The sequence below is a fragment of the Melopsittacus undulatus genome, chromosome 9 (genome assembly GCF_012275295.1).
Source record: "Melopsittacus undulatus isolate bMelUnd1 chromosome 9, bMelUnd1.mat.Z, whole genome shotgun sequence".
In the NCBI taxonomy this organism is placed as follows: domain Eukaryota; kingdom Metazoa; phylum Chordata; class Aves; order Psittaciformes; family Psittaculidae; genus Melopsittacus; species Melopsittacus undulatus.
The window spans coordinates 30,639,817-30,661,810 of record NC_047535.1 but is presented as its reverse complement, the minus strand read 5'-3'; the positions used below and the strand labels follow the sequence as shown (position 1 = coordinate 30,661,810).

General features: G+C 41.2%; 1 protein-coding gene across 1 annotated transcript in view; it reads left to right on the top strand.

Annotated features, from left to right (window-relative positions):
- The window catches only part of TAFA4 (TAFA chemokine like family member 4), a 76,042-nt gene that overhangs the window by 5,116 nt on the left and 48,932 nt on the right, over nt 1–21,994 (top strand). The window contains exon 2 of the mRNA XM_031049265.2: nt 19,330–19,465. Within this exon, the coding sequence (XP_030905125.2) occupies nt 19,386–19,465 (80 nt within the window). The 5' untranslated portion in view covers nt 19,330–19,385. The remainder of the gene's footprint in view (nt 1–19,329; nt 19,466–21,994) is intronic.

Genomic DNA, 21,994 nt, shown 5'->3' with positions numbered 1-21,994 from the left:
AGTACAACAGTTTACATTAATAGGGAGGATTTATCTTGTTGCAGCATTGAATTTATGGTGCTAAGCTGAGATATTTTCTTGTTTCAAAAATGTTATATTGCAGTGAGCTGATATCAGGGTGATAAAACAAATGAATCCTTTTTAATTTAAGCCACTGGAACATGCTAATAATGTTGGAGACAGGAAGAGAAATGCCTTATTTCAGAAATGAATATAATGCATCTGTATTACAATTTCCTAGAAAAATACATTTAACTTAGATTCCTAAATGAAACTTCTTGTTTTGTTTAAACTATTAGACAGATGTGGTTGGGGTCTTTAATGGAAGCATGTTTTTGGACACAAGCCCTGCTTAAGTTAGCCTTTGAGACTCTTTATTCCCTATAATTCTGAAAAGGAAATAGAGAAGCTGTATTTGCTGGTGATGGTCCCTTTGCTGGGCATTCAGGCAGTCCACGCTCCTTGCTGGTTTCCTCCCAGTTTCCTGGCAAATGCTCAGCAGATAGGATTAATAAGAAGAAAGGAGGGGTCATCGCTTCCCCTTTGCAGTTATTCCCTCTTCTGACCATTGCTAGGGACTGTGGCAACGCCAGGGCTGTATTCAGGGTATCTGTTTGTTCTGTTCCTAGAGAATGTGATGGAGTATATGGAAATCTTTGTGATGCCCCACTACTCGCTTCCACTGCTACCTGCACACTACATATATCAGCTCCTGAGAGGAAGTGAGTGAGCCTTCCCCCATACCATTCTGATATGCTCTCTGGATTGCGCCTTGTTGAGCATGCAGGGAAGGGAATTCTTGTCAGCCACGCTCACACAGCTGAGGCGAGAGAAGGCTGTTGTGGCTGGTCTGCTCTGAAATGCAGCTCTGGGACCACAGCACTCCTTCCTCCCCAAGGAAAACTGGGATGCAGTGAGCTGGAGAAGTTAATGTCCATCAGCTGGCGTTGTTATGAGGCTAAACCTTTTCCTCTTTGTATATGCACAGCCGGGCCTTACTCCACCAGTGTTTTCCTGATTGCACTGGAGTTAGCCCATCATGAATACAGGTAGTTGTAAAGGACCAGTCCTGACTGTCTGGTAGGCTTGTGTTGACTGCATCACTATTTGCGCTGAGCACTGTCAGTTTAATGACAGTGAGGTTCCACAATTAGAAGTCAAGTGCTATAAAATTTTCCCCAAACATGCATCTACAGCAGTGAGTGGACTTGCACATAAAATAGGCCATTGAGTCTGAAAAAAGGATTAGCAATTTTGTGGAATATAGATTGTTGTATGTGCATATTCCTCTGTTACATTACTCAGTGTCTCTGAACCTTTGAGCTAATATCCATTATTTGGAAGAATGTCAGAGAGCATTTGACATTGGCTTGTCTGCCTGAAGAGTACTACTGGAGTAACAATTTAACTGTGGAAATGCTTAGCAGTTATAGGGTATATAGGCTCAACTGGGGCTGAAGGAGACAAAAGCAAAATAGTAATTTTAGTACTAAATTATCCCTGTCTTTTTGGTGTGTTGATGAAATGGTTCATTCTGCTTTTGTTTAATGACAGAGCTGTTTCTTTTCAGAGACCATTAAAAGAATAAAATTTTGTTAGAAAGAGTTATTTTTATAAGCCTGCATTGATTCTTTTAATTTAAGAGAGTCCTGGGTAAAAAGGGTTCTCCTTCCTTTTCTACACCAAATTGACATGGAGGGATGGATCTGAGGTGAGGCAGGGCAATTTCTGGCAGAATTAGTGTAACCTTTCACCTGAGAAATGAATAGGTTCATTTGGTTCGTTAAGTGTTAGAAATTAATTGGTATTGAGCTTATCCACATACTTAATAGCATTTCCCTCCAGAACATTTCCTTCCTGTAGATGTTTCTAATGTATTTTTGTGATATATATTTTGGTTTAACAATAGGATAGACAAAGAAGCCCTAAACCTTTAAGAATATTTACTGCATATAACTCTGAAAAAGGTGCAGCAACTTAAATACAACTAATTACTCTGCCAATGTACCTCATTCACCTGAGACATGCTTCAGGTTGTGCTTACTCTCTAGTTGCACCCTGGACTGAGAGGAGCTGTGTGGATGGTTGGGTAGCTGCATTCACCCTGTGTCTTTGCAGACAGCAGTAGGAATGAGAAGGAAAGCAGATATTTTCAGCAAAACTCCTGTTTTTTGCATGTGTTCCAACATTTTTCTTCTTGGACAGAATCTGCAAATCTTGCTTAGAAATATAATGGAGACTGGTAGCTATTTGTAATTAAGGTATTTGGAATATACATAATTGTATTATGGTTGAAAACTTGATACATCTCATCTAAGAGGAAATATAAAGACTGAATAAAGTGAAACTGATCTTGCTTTAAACGTTTTGGTTTTGTTTTTTTTTATTACAGAAGTATCATTTTCTGTTACAGTTAATGAGTGTTGTTGTCTTTTGTTTAAATTCTTTGTTACAGAGGCTTAGAGCAAAAGGGCTTTAATAATAAAAAGACCATCTTCTCTGGAATGACTGCCTGATAATAGCCTGTAAGATTTAAGAATAATACTGTGAAATAATTGGTTTTCTAATGAATAATTTTGTATAACTAATTGGAGGGCAAATGGAAAACCTGCATTCTCTAAACAAATGTAGCGTGTCGCTTTAAATATTCAAACAATTTTTCCTTCTATTTTCTCACCCTCAGGACAAAAATAATATCAAATCTCATTCAGGTTGTACTTAAATATGACCAAACTGATAATTACATTATTATAGAGAAGAGCAGAATAGCTGGAGGATACGTACAAGGTGCATTAGTAGCACAGATAAATGCTGATTTACTTATTGATAGTAGAGACACGTTTTAGTCACTTTATAGAATTAACAATTGATCAGCTTGTTAGGTTCTAGTTCTTCATAAGCACAGCATGTTTATTCATTATTGTCATTACATGGTGCCAGCAGCTGAGGTCATGATTAGTAAGGCAAAATCTAAAAATACTTAAAGTTGTTTAAATCTGACTTTTGCAACAGGCAGTTTTTGAGCAATGCACTGATTCTCACCTCCCAGGAATGAATATAACATATACCTGCCTGGCTAATTTGCATTTCATTTCTTTTTTTCAGACCTATCAGATCTGTTTGTTTCCCCAGTGCTTGTGATTCAGGCTTGTAAAAGTGTAATGAGATGGGCAACATAAAAGCATTACTTTCAAATTGCCTTGGTCACTGTAAATATATACCAACATATAGTATTGCAGCCGATAAACTGAACACCGCTGGAGGAGAATGGAAAGATGTTATTCCAATAAATATATTCATGATTGCTTGTTGCTAAGCGTAAGTTGTATTTTCTAAATCAGCATTGACTTAAGCTTGAGCAAAACCGATAGCAAAAATTCCCACAGAGGCTTCTCCTGCTACATGTGACTAATATATTACAGAAGATAAATAGTCATTTTTAAAACTTGTTACACCGTAGGATTGAACACAAGAGGAAACCATTTTACAAATCTGAAAGTTAAGGTCACCCTGAGAAGAAAAGGACATTTAAGATGACTACAAAAACTCTGCTTCCTCAAGAAACTGGGATTCAAAGTTCACTCTTTTCACTGTGTCTTTTATAAAGCTTTAGGATCCCAAGTGTAAAACCAGAGTCTGTTTTGATGTGCAAATGTTTCAAAGCCGTATAGCTGATAGGTGTTTAGGTGCTCGCACCTAACCAGTGCTAGAGATTAGCTCACAGTCTCTTAGTTCATTACGGACTATGAAGCTTTTTGATAGTGGTTTTCATAATAGAATTCAGTATTAGGGATGAACTTTCTAAAACATTTCATTGAATTCTTTTAATAGTTTTCTCCCTCTTCTATTTACAAGCATTTTAAAAAAATCTATTATGTATATTTTAGTCATACTGCAAACCATTAAGCTTTTGGTTCGTAATTCAGACTTCTGGGAATATGAAAATGTGCTCAATGACATATTTTTAGAGCTTGTTAATAAAGTTAATGAATTATTTTTCCATTAGGCTGTCTCATCTTAAATAATACTGCTCTCTTGTTTGAGCTGTAGCAAATCAAGACAGCATTGATTTTCTTTAAGAGATGAATAATGAAAGATCTACATTCTTAAATATGTAGATAAAGATAAGTAACTTAATTAAAAAATTATCAGTGGAAGGTAGGAAGATGAATTAATTGTTTTAATTTGTTATATATGTCAATATCCTGGAGTATTACATAAAATCCATTTATGAATCCTTTTCTTTGATTTTCAGTGTGATTTCATAGTGTCTTCAGTTGTTTATTCTTCTGAAAATTGCTCATGTGTTGGGAATGTTAAACCATTGGAACTATCTGTCCCAGCCTCAGCTTAAGTAGGCCTTGACTTTGCAGATGTTTAATGTCGAGTGTTATGCAGCCTGATGAAAATAGTTCCACTCTGATCAATAGTAATGTTTACAGGCTTTGCCTTTTGTGCTGGAAGTCAGGTTACAAGCAGGATTGTTTTCCCAGTGACTGTCTCTTTGATCACATGTGCTACGAATACCAGAGCTGGCAAAATTCCAGGCTAAATTGCTTGCTATTTTTTGACTAGCTTAACAAATTATACATGATGAAAAAGGGACATCTTGGGGTTTCCGTCTTTCATCCAGTGCTGCTTTTGATATCGTGTACATCTCATCAGGGTACACAGTAGAGAGGAGGAGCTGTTAGGAGGAGTTGCTCTATTAAGACATGGTAGTAGATGTTATTAAAGGAGGAGATAAACAGCCTTCTGCTTGCTGAAAGGGCTGCTCTGTGTCACAGACTCTTCTGGTGCTTTTTTCTTTGGTCTCACGTAATAGAGTAAGCACCCACACAAATTCCACTTCTGGATTCCCTGGTGGGAATAATTATGTGTTTAGTAGTGTGTCTTGAATAAGACTTTCACAATTCTCATGCTGAAATTCTAAGTGACTTCCAAGTAATGCTGGTTTTCAAGCTTGAATCTCAAATCTCAGTGCAGCTACAAATACATCATTTGACAAGCATGGCTGAGCTTCTGCTTCAGGTCCTTGGGTTACTGCCTTTCGGCTGGAATGCATTGTCCAATGGTTGCTTTGAAGGTAGTTATCCCTGTCTTTTACAGACATCTCCATTAGCTTTCTAGGGTAAGACAACAGCTGGCTCACAAAGATTCTTAGATTTTGCCTTTTCCTAATGCTAGACTCCTTGCTGTCCTGTTTGAAATCATCTGGGTGATGAGAAGGAGGGGCATGTTATATGTAGGCCATACTTACAACTGGAAGGGACTGGAGAAAGACTTTGTATAGTCTCTGGATAAGGCATTAGTTAGTAGACAGGACATGAGCAAGAAATGTATTAGAATGTCTCTGGGGAGCTAATATGGGTTGGTTTGACAATACAATGTGATATGTGGGCAGACAAATTTTGCTCTTTGAGATTTTGCCCACCAACACCCTGCTGAACAGCTAAGAGTTGGGCTTAGACTTGTGCTTCATGCTTTACTTTGGTTTATCTTGTTTCATTCATTTTGTCTTGCTTCAGCTTTTGATTAAACATAATATTTGTGTCAATGAAATGAGTAGCAAACACCTGCCGTGTTATGGATTTTGCTGTGTTAGGAGTAACGAAGGGAGCCTGTTTCTCATTCAGAAGAGGAAGGCTGCCAGAATCAAAGATGTAAGTAAGTAAGAGGCAAGGAAAATTAATTGCAAACCTGTCAAGTCTGGTCTGTCTTTATTCTTGTTACATGGTCCTCAGCAGATCTTTCTTGGAGATGCTTTTTTTTAAAGATCCTGCTGCTTGTGTGAATTCAGCTGAAAGTTAACCAGCCACACACAGCAGAGAGACTGTGTCTGGTCCTCTGTGTCAGGGGAACAACCTCTGCATTTTTGCTTTCACTCTCAAAGCACTTCTACTCAACACTGTACAACACACAGGCAGGATATGGCTGTGGTTTCATGCTTTGGGATATGCGTCTTGGAAAACAGATGGGCTGGAAGTCTCTGATGGAGAAAGTTCCAAGGAATCCCAGATAACCTGCAGCTATGTCCAGACTGTTGCAGTGGAACATAAGCCAGGTTGAGCGCTGTATTCTGAGACTTAGCATAGATCCAAGCACTGAGCAATAGTGACAACGCTAAAACCCGGTTTACTATCTCTTCAGTGCAACATTCATGCTTCTAGCCTGAATGCTGCCAAATAGCATGCACATCTTGGCTCTTCATGTGATAGGCAGCCTGCTCTTCATCTCTCCCCACACTTCTGGGTCTCTGCAGGAAGCGGATGACTATCATGAGAATACTCTACTATTAAATTAGAAACTCTTCATATTCTTGAAGACCAGATGCTGAGACCTTCAGGTTAAAAAGGCAATAGATTATTTATGCAGCAGCGTTTTTCTCAGGTAGTAAGTTAGATGGTGATAACTGTGAGCAGAGTATTAGGAATTCTGATGTAATTGAGTAGTTGAATTAAAGAGAAAAAATCATGGTTCAAGAAACCATCTGTTTTTGGCTGGCGTGCAGAAATAATTGAAAGCGATCATCCACACCCTCTACTGGCTATTTTTTCTGCTTTATGCAATAGTGTCAGTATACCAAGCCAGTTATGCTGTCTTTCTGATATACAGGTGCTATAAGACAGTTCATACTCACAATCTGAATGAAGCTGAACAGATAAATACCCAAATATTTATTTATACCCAACTATTATTTATTTGCTCAAAGCAATCAGCTTAGGAAAAGACCCAGGAGGGTAAAATAAGGGTGGTTGCACTTTCAAGAAAGTGTTCTTTGGGTGCCGACCCCACAGTATCTGTGAGCAAAGAAGGGGCTTTTGACCATTGCCTGTGAATTTTAGGGGAGGACAGAGGTGAGCAACACTTCATCCTGGGTTGAAAAACCAAGTATTAGACTAAATTTGCAGTAGATAGCTATGTGAAAACAAGTGGAATTTGCCTAGTGCAAGGCATGGCTCTAAACTGAAAGTCTTTTATCTTTCTTTTTGGATGCAGTGGTACCCTCATGAGTGAAGAGTCAGTTACCTGCAGCCTCTCTTGCTAATCATGGCCAAAATGCTTGTCGTTTACCAGAAAGCTCTTTCACTTGGAGAGGGAAAATATAAATCCAGCAAGTGATTTTTCCATATCCCTTCCCCCCTTGTTTTTAATTAATGCTGCTGTTTTGCATTTAATTAGTGACCAGTATGAAAGTAAAAAGGACTATCTGCTATTGTCCCTGAAATGCAGCACATTTTTAGTAGCAACAGTTTCTAATCTAAACCAGTCCTGTGACTGTCTTTGCTAATGGCCTTCGTGTGGCTGTGTTGCCTATGGCCAGGCAATGGAAACACTTTGTGCAATAACCCTAGAATTTGAATCAGTGATACAACCACTCCTTAAGTCTTTTTAAAAATGTATCTCACAGTGTAAGGAACTCAGATGGGAACAGTTAAAGTGAGAGAGTTTCACTTTTGCGTTCCAGTTCATCAATCTTTAAAGAGACACTAGTAGGTCAAATGGGTCTAACACTGATCGATTTATGAGAAGAATCCCTTTTTAAAGTGAATCACAATTCATCTCCAATGGGCACTTGAAAAAATAAAATAAAGATACAGCCACTGGGGTCCTGGTGGAGGAGAACTTCATTAGCTCAGCCCCTTATACACTCTTTAGTTAGGCCTCCCTTAAAATCCATAACCCAGTTGGATCTGGTTTTTACAGTTCACTAAAGTTAGCTCTTACTAGGATCTGAAACCCTGTATTTAACTAGCTTCTACCATAAGAAGGGAATCTATTCTTGACTTTGAGAACTGCTTCCCTTCAATATGATAACAACAAAGCCTGTCTGTCCCTCAGTCCCATACCAAAAAGTGCTGCTTAACTGCATCTTAGAAGCACACCTGGGACATTGCCTGGTCACACCCTGGAAGGCAAATATCTGTGTTCAACAACAATTACAATAGCAGTTGTCTCAGCAGCTAGCAAAGTGCTCATGATTGATCTTGTTTTCCTGTAAGGATGACCACATTTGAGTTACTACCAGTATACTGGTAAAAGTGTGTGTGGAAGTAAATGTGGCACATTGAGGGTATATTTTGATGGGACTATTGGTGGGAAAAACTGGAACATTTTATGTGAGATGGATGTTCTCTATTTAGTTGCTTATCTGAAATCACAGAAAGGTATTATCTGCTAGGACATTTCATACCAGTTGCTAATACTGTTGGAATTTGGAGCTTGCTCTCTGTGTTGTAGTTAAGTTTGAGCAGTGTTTTCCCCAGGACAGAATTCACTGTTCTTTTACTCAAAAATGCAAAAAATGTGCTTTATGGGGATCTGAAAGACCAGAATCTGTGAATAGTCAGAAACCAGAGAAATGGAAGGCTCCAGCAGTCTATTGCCTCCAAAAATGAAAGTTCAGAAGAAATAACAAAGTGTCCACCCAAGGTGACTGAAAACATCAATTCTCATGCAGATGCCAATATTATCCATAACATCATATGAGCCCAGGAAGCGCAATCTATAAAAAGAGAAATGGTAGTTGTTTTCTGTAGCTTTGCCATTGTGAGCATGACTGCAGGCAAACTATATTTGGGGAGGTGAGGGAAAACAACTGCCAATATGGGACAAAACTTTGAGCCTGCAGTAAAAGGACAGTGCTCTGGGAAACCTGAGATTTGGAAGGGACAGAGCAGGGCAGTGCTGGCTGTGACAAAGTGTGAGAGTCGGTCAGCACTTGGCTTGGTGGGCAGCTATTTGTGGCAGGCTTTGTGCAAAAATATTAAGCATGGTTTAGTTTTTCATGTTTCGTTTCCCCTCTGGCAAACTGCATCTCATTGTTAATAGAGTGAACTAAAAGTGTCACCAAGTTAACTCTTTTTCTGTGAATCTTGAGGGGTTTTTTTGTTTTTCATAAAGTTCCAGTTTCCTGGATGAAAATAATTGGAGGAGATTTTTCTTTTCCGTTTTCTAATTATTTTAAAGAGACTTAATAGCTCTCTAGCAGTGACAAAAACCTGATTAAAAGCTGATTAAAAGCTGATCGTTGTCTACCCTGAAAATAAACAATCAACAATTTATTACTTTTAACAGATCTTGCATCTTAAGACAATAATAGTTGCCTTCAAGTGAGGCAGAGGAAGTGGGGGGGATCCCATACTTCATTTCCATCCCTGAGCATTTCAAAGCATCATCACAATTATGCCTCATGCCCTTCCCTCAGCTCTTCCCACCAACCATGCACATGGGTGTGTGGTCATGAAGTGGCTTGTGCATGAATGGAGGGGCAATAGGAAACCAAAAATCACTCCCAGGCAGATTGGGAAGTGCAAGCCTGAAGTTCAGCCTTCTCTGAGCTTGTTGTGGCTGCTGCTGTCCTGTATTGCTAGTGCAGTGACAAGGTGGCTATGACTATTCTCCATACCAGTCCCTTAGTACTTTTTAAGGCTTGCTCCTTTTTCATTGTAGGAGTAGCCAGTGCTCAGTCTGGCTTCCTCATGCCTGTGAAGGGAGGAAAACAGCAGCCAACAGGTGATTAACCTGCTCTAAACAGGGAGACCTTTTTCACCCTAGATAATATGACTCAGGGTGTTGACTCTTTCCCTGCTGCTATCCATTCTCTTGCTACTCACAAACACGCTACTGCTGAGTGGGTGAGAGGAGGCAAGGAGAGATGCTTTGCAAGCAAGGAACAGAAAGGGCTGAGAAGTGACAGGGAAGGAGGCCTGAAAAATTGGGCTAGAAGAGGAAAGAATGGAGGAAATCTCTTCTGGAAGTTGGGAAGCAAAATGTAATTTAAGGTACTTCTGAAACTCCTTTGCACCAGGGCATGCAGTCACTGGCACTGCTGGATAGGAAAATACTTTTGAGTGTCACCTTATGTATTCATATTGGAATTCTGAATTTTTCTGGTTACCAGGGGAAAAACAAGGGCCTGCAGGAGTCACTCCATGTACACGTAGTGGTATGGAGTGACAACCAAACTAGCTGGGGTATGCTGCTTACACATCAGAAATGTCTGTCCACTTCTTAAGTTTGCTTTTTCTTCTGGCAATGTAATATTGATTCCAGGGCCACAGGACCAATGACTCAGGAGATAACATATATACGTATCTGATCATTCTTCTTTGCTCAGTAGTAGACTATTATCAGGAATTAGAAACCCTTATATGGTTTTTGAAGAGAATTATACAGTGTTTGGCTACAGCCTCACCCAGGTCTCAGACTCTGTGAGAGCTAAACCCAACCCTGTCATGCCTCTACTGTGACTGTGGTGCCCCAGTTAGTTCCAGCCAAGAAGACACTTCCAATACTGGGCAGAGATCAGAGTTCAGGGCTCAAGACCATTGCTGTCAGTGTTGGAACAGGAATTAAGTTATCCCTATCTCAGACAGTGCTGTGTACAGTGTAGGTGCATTCTGTGTGATGGGCAGTACCTCTGTTGAGCATGATGTTGACAAACCTTGGAACAGTAAAACTGTTCTGATAAAACTTTGCGATATGTTTTGAACCTACTTTTGCTCATTTAACTGGAATTAAGACTGAAAAAGATCGTGTTCTCCTTTAAAGTGCAATTGTTTATTGACTCAGCTCCAAGTCTTCATGCCATACAAATGCCTTGCTAGCGTGTTAATAGTATTTTACCTCTTTATCATTCTTCATTTTCTGTAATTAAATTATTCTATTTTTTTCTTTTTTAGTAGCAGTTCCTGAACTGAAGGGTCAGGAACCTGATTCTGGAATTTTCCTTTTCAGTGGAGCAATGATTTTCTAAAATACCTTGAGGAGCAAGCTCTGATAAGTAAACAGCATTTTCTAATATTGAGTAAAAAGCTTGTCCTATCAAAATTGAGTGACAAAACAAAATCAAAAACTTGGGGTTTGGTCTGTGCCTCTTCCCTCCTCTACAAGTTTTGTCCTTCACTATTGCCATAAGAGATCCCTTGTGCTAGAGGCAGCCGACCCCAAGCTTACTCTGCTAGATTTGCACAAAAATAGAAATATCAAAAATACTACCTTTCAGTTTACTAGTAGTAACCCTACTTACTACTGGGAGACTGAAAGTGAGAACAGAGATAACACACCACAAGGTATTTGCTATTGGCTCCTGTGGTTGATAACACAGGTGCTAAAAATGTGCATTCAGCCCGTAATTACACTTCTGGAAATTCAGTGCTGTATTTATGAAATGCTTTTCCTTAGAATCTTCTAACAATTAGCTAATGAGTCCCAAGTGGAACAATTATCCAATACACCCAGACATTTGAGATTCTTCATCAGCCAATGTGCATCCACTGTTCATAAAGCATGTTTGTGTTCTAAAAGCAAAACTAGCTATTCTGTACTTTCCTTTTGGAGCATTTAATGAATAAAACAAAAGCAGAGACCAGGTTACATTGGTGATCCAGAATGATCCTGTTGCAAGCAGAGCCTAATACAGCTTGAGAAAGCATGAGTGGGCATGTTACATGTCACACTGTTTACTGTGAATAAGGTGTTTTGGGGAATAACAAGAGAATACAGTATTCTACTGCAGTAGAATCAGAAATAACCAAATCTGGTTGCATGAGGACCTTGAGAACCGCCAGAAAGGTATCTAGTAATAACACAAGCTGACCCTGACTGCATGAAAAACCCAATCAATACTTGTGGGAGGTATTTTCAGTCTCTTTCTGATACAATTTCCCTTCACTAACCTCTGGCTTGATGACTGTCTGTGGTCTGGTACTGAGGATGACACTGTGTACAGTGACTACCTCACATTTATATTCCAGTGTTTTGTTTGCTCCAAGGCATAAAGGAGATGTAAGTTTTCTTACAGACCCTGTGCAAACTTGTAATGCAACTCTATGGACGGAGAAGGGACCTTTGACCATCCCATGGGTCTTCAGTTCATTTAAAAGAAACACCCCTCCACTGAAGCAGGCTCCATGGTTTTTTAGCAGCTTGTACCACTCATTTCCCACACTTGGATACAGGAAGCTTTTCCTTGTGCACACACCAAATTATCTTTGCAGGACCCTTGATTTATATTTATTCCATCTGCAGTAGCTGCAGAGAACCATTTAAATCATGCACTTTAAAGCAAGCATCTTCAAGGAGACAGCATGTGTCCAATAAACTCTCTTGCCTCAACTAAGCAAAAACAACTACTTCAGCCTTTCTTTACTGCTTGCACCTACTGAATATCTTAATTTTCATATTATTTCATTGGGATTACCTCATATTCTTAATTCTAATGGTCACCCATAGTCAGTAATAACTAATTCTTGCAGGTGAGCCCTGGGCTAATCATCAGGCACCTGGAAAAAGGTCTGGGACCAACCAGTGTGTTATCCAGAGGCACAAGCTGACATGAGGCTCCTTTCCTCCCTTGAGAATCCCTGGAAAATAGCCTACCAGCTCACCTGGGGCCCTGGTGAGTGGGAACAAAGTGAATGACCAGCTCTATAGCAGGTCAGTTATATTTTCTTTCCATGGGAGACATAAAATTCTTCCATCAATTCAGGGTATGAAAAGCTGACTTACTACTCAAGACAACCTGTGCAACACCTTTAATGCTTTGCTGCCTGACAGGCGAAGCTAACAGTAGGGGAAATGCATATTCGCTGTGTCTGAAGCATCCTGCTGAAGACATTACCTTCAAAGACATTTCTCTCCATGTTTTATGGTGTGCTGCTGGCTTTATGTGAGTACTGCTCTGCTGCTGGCAGGTCAGTTGGGAGTGGAGCGGGGCACTGTGTCTGCTCTGCCTCCTCTTTGAACAGGATTGCAGCAATTCCTGTGCTCCCTTGAACACAGTGCCTGAAGTTTGCCTATCTCTACTGGAAGGTGGGGAAGATTCTGAGCTGTAGTGAAGGACTGAAAGAACCTGCATAATCACAAGGAAAAATTCTCTCTGATAAATGCAGTTGAAAGACTTGAAATGCTGAGCTGTAGTGAGGGTATATCCTGTGTTGGCTGTCCAGGTTGGGAAGTCTGTACAACCTTTAATGCAATGACAGCAGGAATTCACTTTGGCGGAAGGGTTCTTTGTGGGGTGGTGATGAATAATAAATAATATTATATGGAGAAAAGGGTCTATTCCTCCTCTCTTTTACAGCTAGAATAGCTGTACTTTACTCTCTGAGCAGTCTTATTTGTCTTGGTCGACTTTTGCCTGAAGGGAAGATGAGAGCTCACTTTGAGTTGAGAGAGCAGATTCTAAAGCCTTTTCCTAAAAATTCAGTTTATAAATGAGATTCTATTTCCTTTAGACGATGGTCTCATTCACAGGGGTTATTTGGACTGCAAGTGATCATTTATTTGTGCCAGAATAACTCATATGTGTAATCTGCAAGATTACTTGCCACATAAATACACTTGAAAGCTGTGAGCTCTGGTGACCACAGATCCCCAGCACAGACACTGGAATTGATGCATATGAAGAAGCTACTGTTCCCTTGTCTGGAGGGGACCTAAACTAGCCCCTGATGTTTGCATTGCATCAGGTTCTGATAGAAACCTGACTTGTTCTGCCTGAGCAGAGGAGGCAACAGCTTTGATTTCAAACTGCTCCTCATACCGTGTGAACTTGAGATCTTCTGCCCTCTAGTTCTCACCTTTAGTCCTTTGCTTGGTTTCCGATTCCATGCACAGCTGTTACTGCTTCTGTGCGACCTGAACTTCATTGGGTTTACCTTGGAGGCCACAAGCTCACTGAAAATGAGTCCAGCTGCAAAAGCCTTTCCAACAGTGCATCCACCCAGGTCATTGTTCTCACTCTGGAACAATCTGCTGAGGAAGAAGACTACAGTGACTGGCTCAGGCATATTTTGCAATCTTCCCAGCACATCCTCTCAACATGCCCACAACAGACAGAATGCTTGTTCTCATCCCAGTGAAGACAGACATACCCTAAAGAACCCCAAATCCTTGTGATGACAGACACATTTCCCCCAAATGGCACAGGATGTCTGTCTCTGTGTGGATAGTCTGTCTGTGGGTATGATCGATACCTTGTGTTACACTGATGTAATAACAGTTCAATTCTCCCTTCTTAGAATGCTATGAGGTTTATTTCCTTTAGCTCTCATTGGCAATGTTTTCTTTCATTCCCCACCTCTCCCAGTTGCTTTTAAGTTCACTGTTAAGTTGCTGTTAGGTGCAACTGTGGAAAGGGATGATTAGTGGTGACAGACCAACCTGCTGCCAACAGAGACTGATGTCAGAAATGGAATGTGATGATGTAAAAAAGCACTTCAGCGATTGCAGGTAAAGTGTGCTGGGGTCTGAGAGGTGCTGAGAACTGTTGCAGTCCCACTGTGGTTTTTAGGCTACATGCATGGCTTTCTCACAAGTGAAGAAGCACACTTGCAGCTTGCTGCCACCTTCTTAGCTAGTTTTCTTGCTGTCTGAAGAGCCTTCTCACTTCAGCTTGCCATATGGAGCTTGGTGTGGTTGGACCTTCCTCAGTGGTACCTGCAGGGTGATTATAGATCATGTTGCTAGAACCTTATAATGACTGGCTTTGAATGTCTCCAGGCTCAGGGCAGGCCTGGCTCACCCTCCTCTGTGACTGCACTGGGGTTCACCCCTACAACACATCACCAGGTCCTCATTTCCCCCCAGAAGTCACTTTTTAGAGGTGATACCTGTTAGCAACGAGCAGTCTGTCATGTTTGTGTGATGTGCCAAACCAAGAAAAGAAGCAGAACACACCACGAGGTACAAGCTGGAAGGTGCAGTGTTTAAAGTGAGGTTAATTAACTGCTGGAATAACTTAGCTGTGGTGTATTTATTGCCTCTAGGAGTTTTCAGCTCTATCTAAAGTTGCCTGATTGATGCAGGTATTTCTGGGTGAGAAGTCGAAAGACTAAATTCAGAACCTAAACAGCATTGTTTCCCTCTGGCTGTGGGCTCACTGGGGACTTTGGTGAGACAGAGACGGCCCTGTCAGAGAGGAGGGTGAGCAGAGGAATGCTGTGACAGTGATGTGTTAATGTGATTAATGACAGAACTTAATTTGCACGGAAGGTTCATTCTCGCACAAAGGAGCACGGCAGGCGGGGGCCTCGCAGGGCATCTCTCTAAGGGCCAGCACGGCTCCGGAGGAGGGAACAATGAGCGGGGTTCGGAGGAGCAGTCGGTGCCGGCTGGACGGATGAGATTTAATGAGGTTTCGCAGTAATGACACAAGTTGGAAGTGTTTCGTCGCTCGCCTCTCAATTACGCGTTGCGTCCTGGATCGGTCGCCAGGGGGCAGCAGCGCCACGCCGCAGGGCCGCCTGCAGGTGCGTATCCCCCCGCGCTGCTCCGCATCGCCCCACCGTGCGCTTTACTACCGGCAAACAAAGTTATTCCCCACGGACTAAACGATTTGCGCACTCGCGAACCTGAACCTACACTGAGCTGCGCAGCCCGAGTGTCACTGCTAAGGTGTCGGCTGTCACCCTGAGTGGCAGCGCCTGCCCTCCAGCCTGGGGTCAGCTGCTTCTTGTAGGGTGGAAGGGTCTTGCAGAGATATTGCTCATACATATCCCAGTCATAGTAACTTAGCCCTGAAATGGGCGGTGTGTGCTAGCTAACCGGTGTGCAATAGGGGGAAGTGGCCAAGCAGATACTCTGTCTACCTCTGTTCTTGATTTTTGCCTCTATTTCCCCTCAAACTCTAATAGCAGCCCCTTTCAAACGCCCAGTGGCCAGACTAGATTTGTGGGTTTTGTTCCGCTTCTAAGGAATTGAAAATGTTGCTCTGTTTTTTCTCAGTTACTTATTCAGTAGTACATAAGAGTTTATTAGGGCTGATGTTAAGCTTATTGGTGTACTATTTAGGCTATCATGGGACCCACTGTAAACATCAGGGATGCTTTAGGTCCTTGCCTTACATCACCAAGGGGACTTTCAGTGGTGCGACCCATTATAAAAGTCAGGGAGACCTTATAACAGTTGTCCAATAGCTAAAGGGGTCTACAAGAAGACTGAAGAGGGTCTTTGGACAAGAGCATGCAGTGACAGGACAAGGGAGAATGGCTTTAAGACGAAAGAAGGAAGGTTCCGATTAGGTATTGGGAAGAAGTTCTTCCCTGTGAGGGTGCTGAGGCGCTGGCACAGGGTGCCCAGAGAAGCTGTGGCTGCCCCATCCCTGGCAGCGTTCAAGGCCAGGTTGGACAGGGCTTGGAGCAACCTGGTGTGTAGTGTGAGGTGTCCCTGCCCATGCCAGGGGGTTGGGCCTGTATGATCTAAAGGCCCCTTCCAACCCAAATCATTCTGTGGTTCTATGCTGAGGTTCAACTTTCTGGCTGGCAAGTCACCCTGTAGATGATGTAGCATCTGCACTTGCTTCCTTCTTACCAATTGCTTTACAGAAGAGGAGTCTCTTAATAGATGCACTATCTTTAAGATAGAAACTATTGAGAATGGAGAAATTAAGGCCTTTTAAATATTAAATGGATGGAGGTTTTCTAAATTATTTAATAGCTTATAATAAAAGATGGCATAAAATGGCTTAGTAATTTGTTCTTTACAGAAAGTAGCCATAAGAAGCATTTTACAACATGTAAATATTGGTAGGAAAAGTACCTAATTAAAAATGCTACCTTATTCCATCTGTCAAAAGAATTATACACTCCCCATACAATTTTCAGATAACTTTAGGCCTCTATTGTTTCTGCTCTCGAAATGCTTCTCTGACGTAGGGAAATGCTGTTTATTCCCGTTTTACTGAAGCTCAGCAGAGCAGAGACTACTTTGGGCTGGGAATGAGGTGCAGTATATCTGATCATGGCAATTGCCTTCAGATACCAGAACCCATGGTCTTAGTTTGGGCACACGGACGCCCTAAATACTAACATAGGAGAGTTGTGTAGCCTCCAAGGCAAAGCAGGAGTTGTTCATGGAAAGGTAATGTGTAAATGCCTAAAGCAGACCTTTTCCCCTCTCCTGCTTCCTCCTTTTCTATAGCTTTGATAGAGGTGGAGGTGAGGGTTCAGTTGCCTCTTGGCCAGAGATTGCTGTATAAAAATGGCCCCTTTCTTCACAAGATTGCTTTCCTTGGGTAACTTCTGTTCAAATCCCTCCTGTGTAAATTAACCCCACTGCCCTGAAATCAGGGACTTCATCCACAAAAGTCCAGTTATTGTCAGACATATTGGCACCTCTTGGGATGTGATGCTGAGTTTTATTACGTTTAAAGCAATGCTTGGTCTGCTTGCAGATGACTAGAGGGAGGGCCATTGCCTGCTTATGGGAGCATGCTGCCCAGCACAGCTCCTGGCACAGAAGGCCAAGATTCATTTGCTTGTTTGTGCAGCCCTGCTTTCCAAAGCAACGCTGAGGTGAGATGAGGTAGGGATGAGCAGTAAAAGCGCCGATCACAATATACACACAGAACATGGTTTTGCCATGAGAAGCATGAAATTCCTTTTACCATTATTAATCAGAACAGAAGCCTCTTGCTTCTGTTCTGATTTGTCTCCTATATTGACGTAAAATGAGCTGAATCTCAAGAGTTCAGATTGCACTGAAGGAGTTGGCCTTACACTCCCCTCAAACAACCTTATTTTACTGAGAAATAGCACTGCTGGAAGGCATCAGAAAACCCCAAAGTATGCTGTATCATCTGCCACTTTTCCTCTGTCCATTTAATTAGAATGAGTTAGAATAATCAATACGTCCTTGTCTTTTACCAGCATTTAACGTGTTTACAGGCCGGGTTACACTAAAGTCAGTAGTTACCTATAGATGCATCTATGCAGTTGTTTTCTTCCTCCGTAATAAAAATTATGGGACAGACAAGCGCTAAAACCTGAGTTAGTGTGTTGCAATATTGATTTCTAAAAGAGCACTGTAAGATCACATTTATCTATCTGTCCTATTATGAAATGGGTAAAAATGTACCACACAACTGTTTCAGTCATTCAGTACTACTCTGAAAAGCCTGTTTGTTTGCTTTTTCTCAATAAGCTTTTTGAAGGACACTGATTATTTTATTTGCCTTTGTGGAAGAAAGCATTAATATAGGAAGGCAGTGTCTTGTCTTGAGACATCTCTTTGCCCACATCTTGTTTGCATTAGAACTGCTGTGTTGCTGTTTCAGCTCACTTTGAAACTCTCCACATTCAAAAGCAAAACCAGAGTAAAATGTGATGAATTATAGATTGCTGGCCTGGTACCTCTTTAATTCTAGCAATTACTCTATCTTCTCATGGTGTTCTGAGCAGAATGGAGCTGTTAAAGCCAGTTAAACAGGGCTTTGAGAAACCCAGTCTAGTGGAAGGTGTCCCTGCCCATAGCAGGGGGGTTGGAGCTGAATGATTTTAAGGTCCATTCCAACCCAACCTATTCTGTGATTCTGTAAGTGTATTGAGCCAGGGACTTTCCTGTTCTTAGCTTCTGAAAGGTATCTGCCTACATGCTTTTATGACCCCAGAGATGCTTTGCCCTCCAATGTGATAGTGTAGTTTTGTGCTCCTGGAAAGCAATTTTCTAATTGATCATAGGGAGAGGGAAATGAAAAGAGTGGTGGAGAAGATGGGAAAAGGTTATTGTGATCATTCTGCAGGTGAAGAACACATTATTATTTCTCTCACAAATTGCACTGTGTCACGTTTTCAATAGCAGAAGGTCAAGTTGAGCCCAGGGATAGAAATAAGAGAACAAATATAAACAATAAAAGCAAAGAGACACAAATGTCTATGAAACAGAGTGTTTGAGCTCATTATTCTGTGGAACTTGTGTCTGCACTGCTGCGGAAGTGTCTCCATACAGTGATTTCAAAGTGTAGCTTCTGGGTATAGGTGGACTGGGTGTGAGATGTGGCGCTGGAAATAAGCAGAGACAAAAGTGTCAGAAGGTGCAAGAATGCATTGATCACACGATCTTATGGATGTGACCCTGCAGACCCTCTGCTCCTGAGGCAGCCAGACTCTAAGGGCCTTGGCCAAATCTTTATGAAGACAGGAAAAGATTTTCCCCTCTCTCTTTAATAATCTCTGGTTCAAACTGTTGAAGGTTTCACATAATAGTGTGGAACCATGTTTGCACTACGGTGGTGTTTTAGACCTTACAGCTTTCACAGCAGCTGGGTGGCAAGAGGGCACACGGGTATAAGGACACAGTAAACTGTGTGCATGATGCTTGTAACTTCTAGTATAGAGAAGTCCTCCTGTAGTTAATGTAGTGATATTTCAGACCTGCCTTATCACAGTTCCTCTGTGTTCTTGGAAACAAGTGAAAAGAGCAATATGACTGCTGCCTTGGATTGCACTGTAGATGGCACTGTGAAACAATGATTTTGGTAACAAAGATCCATTTCACAGCACTATTCCAGACGTTAATTGCACTGTAATACGGCTTTCTTTCTAGGTCCCCGAAGTGAAGGGAAAATTCTGAAATGCAGAAAAGTTTATTTGCTGCCGCAAATGGGAATCTGGAATAATTATGAAAAACACACTGAAATAATTGTGTTTGACTGGAACAAAATTCTTGCAAAGTCCCCAAGGTAAGAGCACTTTTTATCTTTCAAACGACACTGAAGATTTGCTGTCCTGGTTAGCAACAATATCCACTTGAATCCAACAGAGAATGAAGGCTTGACATTTCTGAAAGCGTCAGCCCACTGACGCTGAAGGGCTCAGCACCCCTTGCTGCATCTGCCTGCCAGATTTCATCTTTCCCCTGCCTTTTTTAAGATCCTCTTGTATTTCGTTATATGAGTGGGCTGAACACTTGTGCCTTGTCTACCTGCAAGGCAGACTAAAGCTGGCAAATGTAGCATTTTAAATGGTACTGAAGGCTTTTAGCAGCCTTTCAGTTTGGATATAACTAAGTTGATGCTTTGTAGTGGTACACTTATTCCTGGACTTGAATATATTTACAGAGGAGTAAGGTTACCCTGTTAACATGATGAAGCCTGGCTTCACATTCCCTGTCTAACACCAGGGCTATGGCTTCAAAAGAATCAAACTCATAATCTGAGAAAGCCTTTGAAATCAGGTCAGCACACAGGCATTTCCACAGAGACCAGCTCTGCTCCTGCACTGGGAATGGTGGGAACACCTAGGTTCACTTACATGTTGAAATAGCAGCTGTTGGGCATGTGGTGTGTGATTTGGGACTAAACACCTGTCCCTCCCATCAACTCGCATCAGAAATAGCATGTTCAGAATGTCTGATTTGTGGTATTTCTTCCAAGGGTTAAATCCTGCTTTCAGTTACATCTTGGGAAACCTGGGGGAAGCTCCCTGTCTCCATTATGATACTACAGAGTGACATGAGAGCTGAACTGTCCACTGATGTTTGGATCAGATTCCTGTGTTTGCTTTTAGAGCAACAGAGAGATGGTATTGCAACATGAGCAGAGGATGACTTCCTATTTAGTGGTAACTGATTCAGGAGGTGTAAGCTGTGTGTTTCTTAGGGAGAAAGCAAGTAAAGTAAGGTTAAAATCAGCTCTCTCCTCCAGGAATTAAGGTTCAGTTACCTGGAGATTTGGGGGACTAAAATCTGGTTGATTTCAGAGCTTACTGAGAATGTTCTTTAGACTAGTATTGAATCAATAGCAATGATAACATTTATGCTGGTTTCACAGTGACTCAATCCCATTAGCTGCAGTAGCATTATGTGGTTCAGCTGGGAGCAAGAGGTGAATTAGTTCCATGCTTATTAGCTGAAGTGTAGCTGCTCTGAATTAGCCCTGGAGTGCTTCATGGGACAATACTTGTAGGGTAGGCAAGGACCAGTGATGTCTTTATCTTCTGGGGTTGATTCATGCTTGCAGAAGATTCCTATGTACTGCTGCAAAAGAACATCAGCATGTTTCTTCCTGTACTGGCTTACTTGCATTCAGGGTGGCAACGTACTGGGCTTGAAACAGAACACCTTAAAGCAAGAAAAGGTACCTTTTTGCCCAGTCAGTCTTTAAATGTGACTTCTTTACATGCAATATTACTTTTTCTTAAACCTGTTAACTTTTTTAGCAGTATTTGTATAGCTTCTTAAAAGAGTTCATAGGCCAGAGTAGGGCCTGTAAGGGCAGCTGAAGGTGCTGGGTTTTTCACCAATGTGGTTTTGTTTTCTCAAGTGTAAAACAGTGTTTGTTGCTAAAATATGTTTGTGTACAACAGGTTTTTGGGTCTCAACTTTTGATATTAATAAGTTTATTTGTGATTTGTTTGGGCTCTATCAGCATTCCTGTTCATACACAATGAAAGAACAAAATTGTTTTGTGATGTGTGAAAGGGAAAATTATGCAAGCACTTTGAAATGAGAAAACATGGCATCTGTTTTGGTTTTATTTGTAGATGGTTATCAGACTCAAAACAGGACCCAAGTGCTCCCCTGTCTTTGACAGCAGAGCTGTCTAAGGCATTGGGTTTGGTTCTTGTCTATTCCCCACTTGACTACTGGATTAGTTGAATAGTCTCAAGTATTTTAAAGATATACAGATAAATATGTTATTTAGGAAACACGTGGAAAATTCAGAACTGGAATTTGCAGGGAAAAGAAGATCCCAAAGGACTTTTTGATGCAAGTAAGCATGCTTATGATAGGCTTATGCAAATCCCAGTGTGCTGATTAAAAGCACACTAACGTCACTACTATGAAAGCAGTATTTAGTTCAATTTATGCAAATCTATAAATTGCCTTTAATTAATTTGATGTATCCCTGCTTACAGCAGTTGCTGGAAGTGTGGAACGTTCTATCTCAGGGTTCAACTGCATAATGCCTACTTATATATCACACAAGTAATAAATCATCATAACTGAGTTTAAGAAATGATTAGATTACCTTTCTATATGATGAATGGTGTAGCATAAACAATTGAGGGATTTAATTGTAGATATCTGCAACAAAATGACTGAGGATTTGTGGTCTTAGTTCTAACACTGACATGAATAAGACCAACAACATCCACCTCCTTTAGAACAAATGTTTTCTGAGATGGCTCCTAAAACCCTAAGTCCTTGAATGTTTGACTGAGGCGCTGGTTTCATGAGCGCTTAACCATCAGCAAACTTATGAATCTCC